This window comes from Emiliania huxleyi (assembly GCF_000372725.1).
Source record: "Emiliania huxleyi CCMP1516 unplaced genomic scaffold EMIHUscaffold_11, whole genome shotgun sequence".
Lineage (NCBI taxonomy): Eukaryota > Haptophyta > Isochrysidales > Noelaerhabdaceae > Emiliania > Emiliania huxleyi.
Genome location: NW_005201792.1, coordinates 361,804 through 370,070, shown reverse-complemented (window position 1 = coordinate 370,070; position 8,267 = coordinate 361,804). Strand labels below are relative to the sequence as shown.

Here is an 8,267-nt window from a genome sequence, read left to right as displayed (position 1 = left end):
CCCGTCGGAGGGGCCTGCTCCCCCTCGGCGGACCCGAGCCGAGGGCCGGCCTCGTCGGCCTCTGCTGCGGAGAGCGTCGCCGCCGCTCCTCCGCCCAGCCCTTGCCTCGCACCGTCCCGGTCGCCGCTCCCTCCGCCCTCGTCCCCGCCTCGGCCGGCGGCGGCCTGCTGGGCCCAGCTCTCGCCACCCTCTGCAAGCGTGGGCGGCGCGGCCGACTGCAGCAGCGGGCAAGTTCCCTCAGCGCCGAGGCTGATCCCGCGGACGGTGTAGCTCGCGGACGACGACTCGTCGGCACGCCACGCCACCCGGCTGCAGTACCCGCTCAGGGAGAAAGAGGCGAGGGCTGGCGCACCCGCCTCATCGGGGCGCATTAGATGCAGCCGCACCGCCTCGCTCGCCCACGAGACGGCAAGCGTCTCCGCGGAGGGCGGCAGGGGCGGGAGCGGCATGACGCACGCCGCGGTGGTGGCAAAGTTGTACTCCCGGATGGCCTCGAGCAACGCAAGCTCCTCCGGCGTCACGTACACGTCGAACGCCTCGCCCGTGTCCACCACGACGAGCAGCTCGGGGATGGCGAGCCGGGCCCCGCCGAGCGGCTCGAGCGGGGAGCGGAGAGTCAGCGACAGCGCGTCGAGCTGCAACACCACCGTGCGGCCACCGCACGAGAGGACACACGGCCCGAACCGGACCTCGGTCGCCGCCTGGCCGGGAGTGACCTCTGCCGGGGGCTGCTTCCGCATGTGCACCTCCTCGATGGAGAGCGTGGCGCTCCCGGAAGAGCCGTCGGACGAGCTGCTCGCTGCAGGCAGCAGGAGCTCGAGGCCAGAGAAGCGTTGGGTGAGAGCGGTGACGGAGGCGGCGCTGCCCAGCCACGGCACCGAGGCCGCCGTGAGCGCGCCGAGGACCGCGCCCGATAAGAAGTCCCACAGCCGCATCACGGTGGCGTGGTGGTAGGCGACTCGCAGCGACTGGACGGCGACGTCGGTGGACATGACACAGCCGTTCAGCTGCTTGTCCGATGGCGAGGAGAAGGCGTTGTGCGTGCGGATGCTCAGCGAGAGGCGCGTGGTGGCCTCGCCGTCGCCGGAAGCGTCGAGCGGAGAGAAGACGTTGCGCAGAGCGCCGTCGACGCCCAAGTCCAACGCGGTCGAGGGCCGCGCGGAGCTCTGGGCGGGAGCGGCGCTGGCGCCAGCACCCGCCGGCGGCGAGCCTTCCGCCACCGGCCCGAGCGGGAAGTCGGCCGATGGAGGCGCGTCGAGGGCGTCGACGTCGGCCGTGACATGCAGCGCGGACGTGCTCGCCCCGGTGAGGCGTGCGAGTGCGTCGAACTGCCGGAGCCGCAACACCCCCAGCAGCGACGGCGAGCGCGAGAGCGTGTCGACGAAGCGCCAAGTCAGGCTGTCGCACGCGAGCCGGACGGCCCACGCGTCGTGCGGCAGCTGGCCGCCGCCGCGCAAGCGGTACGGCCGCGGCTCGCGGGGCGGGAGCGCGTCGCGGCAGGAGAGGAAGAGGAAGCGCAGCAGCAGCTGCGCCGACGCCGTGTCCCACACCAGCGCCGTCTCGCCGAGCTCGGTGGAGAGGGACTTGACCGACGCAGCTTCGGCGGGCACCGCCGTGTGGTACTCGAGCCGGATCCGCACCGCGAGCTGCGGCGCCGCGCGCGCCTCCGGCCCCGCCTGCGTGTCGCCCTTGCGCTGCCGCGACGCGTTGTGCCATCTGCCCCCCGGGGTCTCGAAGAGCGGCGGCGGCACCAGCGGCGGCGCCTCCTCCGGCAGCAGCGTCCGCTGCACCTCCATCACTGTGTGCAGCGGGTGGGGCTGCGGCCCGAGCCCGCGTGCCGCCTCGCCCTCCGCCACAACCTCGAGCGACTCGGAGGTGACGCCGAGGGCCAGAGCCCCGTCGAGGATCTGCACGCGCAGCCGCGGCGCTCCGAAGTGCACCCGCGCGATGACGAGTCCCGACTCGGACTCGCTGCGGCTGCCGGCAGCGGCGGGGTCGGCGGCGGCGGGGTCGGCGGCGGCGGGGTCGGCGGGCGTTTCGGGCGCGGCGGGCGCAGGGGGCGCAAAGTGGGCGGGCGGCTCTGCAGCGTCGTGCTGCAGGCGGAGCTCGACCCGGCGCGTGGCGAGGCGCAGGCTGAAGAGCTGCACCGCGGCGCACTGTCGGGCGGGGAGCGGCGGCTTGCGCCGATAGCCACGGCTCGGCCCCGACCAAGCGTCGACAAACGCCATGAGAGTGCCGGCCACCGCCGGCGTGAAGGTGAAGGCGTGCGCGTCCGTCTCGAGTTCCGCGAGGTACTTGCGGTTGACGAACCCCGGAGAGGGCACGCGCAGGCTCGTGAGGCGCAGGCTGCCGCGGTCGAAGGTGCGGAGGAGCGGGATGCTCGAGCCGGCGGCGCGCGGGTCGAGCAGCACCTCCGCCGAGAGCGAAGCCATCCTCGCGAAGAGGGGCGCGTGCCCCAGCTCCGCCGCGCCGTCCCCGCCGCCCTGCACCTCGATCTCGGCGACGGCGAGGGCGATCTGGCGCGAGTGCGGGTCGGTGCCGTCCACCGGCAGAGAGAGGCCGAGGAAGGGGACCGTCACTTGAAACCGCGTCGCCGTCGTCCCGCCGTCTGCCTCGAGGGGCGCGGTCGCCTCCGCCTGCTCGAGGTAGCCGTGCAGCGCGCTCCTCCAGCTGCTGCGGCCGCAAGCCTCCCACCACGGCGGCTGTAGCGCATGGTCGATCAACTGCGCCACGCCCGGCCGCGCCGGCGGCAGCTGCGAGCCGAGCCGGCAGAGCCCGTCGACGATGCCGCACGTCAGCGTCGCGTGCAGCGGCGCGAGGCCGAGCGTCACCTAACGCGAGGGGGAGGTGAGCCTCTCCACTTGAACTTGCCCAAGGGCTACCGCTCGCATCTCCACGACGAGCTCCACGGCATTGAGAGGGCCGGGGCGCGTGGGTGAGCAGTGTGTGTGTTCCAGGGGGGAAGAGGGGGGGTCAGCGTCACCTCCCACCCGCTCGAGGGCCCCTCGCCGGAAGGCCTCCCCGGCGCCAGCTGCAGACTCAGCGCCGGAGCGCGGCGCGCGTGCAGCGTCTGGCCGAGCGTCGTGCTCGCGCGCCGGTGGTGGCCGCGCCGTGGCCGCCCGTCCGCCTCCTTTGCCGACCCGCGGGCGGGGCTCGAGGAGTCGCCGTCCGAGAAGGGGAGCGAGAGGCGGCTGGAGGCGTCCTCCGGCGCCGAGGAGTGGCGGCCGAGCACGGACGGGGTCAGGGCGTGCTGCGTCTCGAGGACGCCGCTCTCGGCGAGGCGGAGGTGGCGGTGCAGCTGCACCAGCGAGGGGAAGGGCGAGGAGGGGGCGAGGTCGACGGCCTGCGCGTTGTCCACCGTGAGGGCCGACGAGAGGAGGCCGCCTGCTCACTCGTCCGTCGGTCATTCGCAAGTGCGCTCGTGCAGCGGGGCGGGGCGTGCAGCGGGGCGGGGCGGGCGACGCACCGACGATCATTTGGTGGAAGCCTTCGCCCTCAAAGGCGCCGGTCGCGACCACACTTTGCAGCGTGGCGCACAGCCGGAGGGGCGGCGCGGGTGGGCCGGCGGGCGAGCGCGGCGAGTCGAGGGGAGGCGAGGGGAGACTTGTCCGCGCGGCTCTGCCGCCCGGCGCGGGGTGCAGCGCCGCGGCGGCGGAGGCCGGCGAAGCTGGCGATCCGAAGCTCGAGCGGCGGCGCGCCGCCTCCTCGAGCTCCTCCTCGCTCTCCGAGAAGAGCAGGCAGACCTCGGGGACCGAGACGCGCACGCTCGCGCGCAGCTCCGTCGCCGCCGGCGCCGCACCCTCCTCCGAGTCGCGGAGGATCGAGCTCAGCACCTCGCGCTGTGCCGCGGAGAGCGTCGCCCCCTCCAGCGCGTCGGGCACGTCGGCGCTGCCCTCCCTGCCGCCGAACAAGCGCCGCCACACGCTCCCCGCCGCCTGCACCGCCGACCGCTTCCCCGACTGGACGTACGACGCTGCGGCGCGCTCCTCCTCGACTCGCGCGTGCGACTCGGCCCACTGGCGGAAGTAGAGCACCGCCTCGAAGGGCAGCGTCCGCTCGAGCCTACAGAGGGGAGTGTCGCGCGCCTCGAAGAGGGCCCCTCGACATGCCGACCCCGGTCCAGCCCCCCCCTCGAACCGCTCCAGCGCCGCGCGGTCGCTGTCAGACAAGCGCCGGCTGCTCCTCCTCGCGCGCCTCTGCCGCAAGTAGAGCGAGACGTACTGGCGCCGCTCGTCGCGCCGCCGGCAGATCGTGTCCCACGAGCAGCGCGGCCGCGTGCGCGCAACCTCGGCGCTGACGGCGGCGCACGCCCTCCTCCACCACAGGCGCGGGTTCGAGAGAGGCGTCTCCCACGGAGGAGGCCGGTGCTGCCTCCAGATCTCAAACCGGCCCGGGGCGCGCAAGTAGCCTGCGGCGGCGGAGAGGGCGCCGAGCGAGACGGCGGAGAGGCGGAGGCCGACGCTGGTGGTGCCGAGCGACGCCTCGAAGCTGGTTAGCCGCGAGAGGTCGAGCGGCTCGCCTGTTCGCAGGCTGCAGCTGTGGAGAGGCGCTGCTCACGCGCCGGGCTCGAGGGGTGGAGGAGAGGTGGAGGAGAGGTGGAGGAGAGGTGGAGGAGAGCTCGAGCGGCTGCTCGCCGTCCGCGCGCGCCGCCGCCTCCCCGCCGGGCAAGTCGGCAGAGGCGTGCAGCTCGAGTGAAGCGGAGAGCGGCTCGAGCACCAGGGGAGCCCCGCGCTTCGCCTGATTCGGCCACCAAAGACCTCAACTCTCAGGCCGCGCGCGAGCAGCGAGGGGAGGCGCGCGCGCGTCGCCTGCCGGTGCCAGCCCTCCACGTGGGTCTTGAGCCACTGCAGCCGGTCGGACGCCTCCGCCCTACTCGAGCCGGCGCCGGCGGAGGGTCCGCCGCCGGTCCCGCCACCCGCGGGCCGCGAGCCCGACTTTCGGCCGGAGGCCCTCGAGGCCGACGAGGCGCCAGACGCGCGGCCCGACCCGGAGGAGGAGGCGTCCGACTGCTCGCCGAGGGAGCGGCGCGAGGGCGGGCCTGCGCCACACGCGGCGGCGGCGCAGTGCGGCGGAGGCGGAGGCACGGCCTCGGCGCAGCAGACGGAGAGCCCGGTCAGGTGGACCACCTTGGCCAGCCCGCCCGCCGCCCTGGCCCCGCCCGCCGCTCCCTCTTCCGCCGCTCCGGCAACCTCGAGCTTGCGCAGCTTGAGGGAGTCGAGCGCGAGCGAGACGGAGAAGGGCGAGCGGCCGAAGCTCGAGTCGGCGTAGCGGATGACCACGTTGGTCAGGTCGAGCTGCAGGTTCTCCTGCAGCTTGGCAGCCAGCTTTGAGAAGAAGCCTCTCTGCGGCTTTGGCGCGGCGGCAGCGTCACACGACAGCGCCCTGCGGGCCTCGTGGGCGTCGAGGCGCCGCTGCTTCGCGCGGAAGCTGCGCTCGTGCTCGCACGGCAGCAGCGCCTCCTCGCACTGCGGCGCGACGATCAGCAGGACGCGGTCGAGCTGCACCCGCGCCGGCTCGGACCCGAGCTTGGCCCACGGAATGTGGAGCTCGGCCCTCCCGACTACGCCCGCCAGCACGACGAGAGGCAGACCGAGCAGCAGCTGCAGCGCGGCGGGCTGCGAGGCGAGGGACGAGGGCTCAGCGGCCGGGTGTGTGACGCTGTGCAGTGGGCGCTGCCTCGCGCCTGCACTTCGAGGTTGCGCAGGAGCACATGGCCATTCAGCAGGTCCAGCTTGAGGCCCTGCCGCGGCAGCCGCACGAGCTCGCCGAGTATGTCGTTGAGCAAGCCCTGCACTACCATGGCCGCGTCTCGACCTCTAGTTTAACTCAGCCGCTGACATTGCCCGGCCACACAAGGTGGCGTCAAAAAGAATGTCACAAGGCCGCGAAGACGAAAAGAAATTGTTTTAGCAATTATTTTAGACGCCCAAGCGTTAGGGTGGGCGACGGCTAGCACCACACTCCTCTCCTTGAAATCCCTGTCTGGTGGCGGCGTGCCGTCCATTGGGATGCCATTGCCCCGTCCTCCCATCCCTCCCTTGGGTTGTCTGTTTTCTTCTTTCTTTATTTACCTCTTTTGCCTTGACCCTCTGTTTTCTTCTTTCTTTAAGAAATTATTTTTTATTATTTCCCCAATCGGATTCTACGATATAAATCCCTCCCTTGTGACACCTGCGAGCCCCCCCCCCCCAACATACTCTCTCAGCACTCAGGAGCCGCTCGCCGCCAGAGAAGCTCACTCACGTGGTCGTTCCTAAACTTGCCCTCGCGGTCGTGGTCATCGCACAGAGACCGGAATTGCTCGAGGCCCTCACCATACAGCTCCGCCACCCGCGCGGCCCGTAGGCAACTGAGCTTCCCCCAATGAAACCGCGCGCCAAAAGGCGCGAGCGCCGCCTCGAGCGCCGGCACCGCCGCCATCACCTCGTCGCGCACGGCGAGGTCCGCGTTGAAGGACACGTGGATGCCGAGCGAGTCGACCGGCGCGGGCGAGAGCCACGCCTTGTCGCCCTTGACCTGCGGCACCGACGGCCAAACCAATCAGAGGGCGGATCTCAGACCGCCGCGCGGCGACGGCAAACCGTCGATAACCGCGCCGACTGGGCTCAGGGATATCTAGGAGGGGTGAGGGATACCAAGAGGTCTCGCTAGCCTGCCGCAACTCGATCGCGTCCACGAGGCCCTTGACGCGCTCCGCGCTCGTCGGCGGCGACCCAAACGCCCACCTGCTCCCAGTCAGACCCGTGAACAGACGCGGTCCAGAGGCTCACGCCGGCGACCCGAACTCCCACCCGGCGGACGCGGCCCAGACAGCGCGCAGCGCCTCGGTCGCACGCTCGAGCGGGACGAAGAACTCCGCCTGCAGGTCCACCACCGCCATCGACGTCTCCTCCGCCTGGTCGTCGAGCGTGAGGGAGAGCGCAGAGTGCCACGGCTCCCGGCGCGTCGGAGAGTAGCTGCTCACAACCGGAGCGCGTGAGAAGAGACGCCGCTGCCGGACCCGGGCCGCGCCGAAGGGCAAGGCGCACGTCGTCGGAGCGTCGACGTCGCTGCAGTAGCGCCCCATCGGCCGCTCGAGCAAGTAGCCGCTCTCGCCCAGCAGCGCTGCCTCGAGCGGGGCCGCCTACTCGGCGACCAGTCGCCGTAGCGGAGGACCGATGGTCCACCTTCGACGGCCGCCTCGAGCGGGGGCTCGCCGGAGGAGCGCGCAGCTCGGGCGGCGCCCAGTGAGGCAAGAAGTGGCGCAGCGTGATCCAGCAGCTGCCGCTCCCGGGACCGCGCCTAAAGGCTCGAGTCGAGGGAAGGGATCTGCAAGCTTCAAGAGGTCGCTGTCCCCGACTTCCGCGCCGCCGCGCCCGAAGCCAGACGTCCACACCGAGAGCGAGTCGCACCGCGTCCACAGCTCGGGCAGCGCCCGCACCGCCGCCTCGAGTGGCACATCCGCATACGTGCGCGCGTCGACCTCGAAGAAGGGGACGACGTCGAGGCGGAGCTCGCTGACGACGCCGAGGCAGCCCAAGTGGACGCGGCAGCCCTCGAGCGTGGCGGCGTCAGTCTCGCGCGAGTAGCGAACGAGGGTGCCGTCGGCGCGCACAAACTCGAGCATCGAGACGTCGGCGGCTAGGTTCGGGATGTGGACGCCCGAGCCGTGCGTGCCGGTTGCAATGGCGCCGGCGACGGTGAACTGCGGACACGAGGGCAAATTTCGAAGCGCGCCGCGCCGCCCGACGGCTAGGTACTTGGCAATCTCTGAGTAGGTTGTCCCGCCTTGGACTGTGATGGAGCCGACGCTTCCATCGGACGGCGGCTGGAAGTCGAGGACAAGGTTGAGGCGAGCGAGGCTCACGAGCGTACCTCCTGCACACTCGGCGACGGGCGAGAAGGAGTGGCCGCGCCCGATCACGCGCAGCGGCGGTGCTGCGTCCCGCACGACCTGCTGCAACTCCTCCACAGTGGACGGCACGAACTTCTGCTTGCTGCCGAAGGAGATGTTGCCGCACCAGTTCTGCACGTGATTCTCCTCGTAGCCGCGGCAGCCTCGCGAGACGTCAGCAGTGTCGGTCATGACAGCGAGCGAGCCTCCACCACCGGCTGCTGGTAATCAGCACTCGTGCGCGCGTTCACAGGGGTCTGTTCACACTGACTCGCGCCAAAATTCCCTACCTACCTACCTATCCCCAGGCCGCGCAGCGAAGCGAAAAAAGATGAAAACAGTGTGCCTACGTGTTGCAGGGCCCTTTTGGGCGAAACAAGACCAACCTACCTAC

The 8,267-nt window shown here is 71.5% G+C and overlaps 1 protein-coding gene across 1 annotated transcript; it reads right to left on the bottom strand.

Annotated features, from left to right (window-relative positions):
- Positions 1-6,201: 6,201 nt before the first annotated feature.
- Positions 6,202-8,065, bottom strand: EMIHUDRAFT_199976 (FAD binding domain protein; the record flags this gene model as incomplete). Its single annotated transcript, XM_005791870.1, has 5 exons — positions 6,202-6,516; positions 6,677-6,725; positions 6,792-6,956; positions 7,029-7,123; positions 7,277-8,065. The coding sequence occupies 5 exons, from the start codon at positions 8,063-8,065 to the stop codon at positions 6,202-6,204; spliced, it is 1,413 nt and encodes a 470-aa protein (XP_005791927.1).
- Positions 8,066-8,267: the final 202 nt, after the last annotated feature.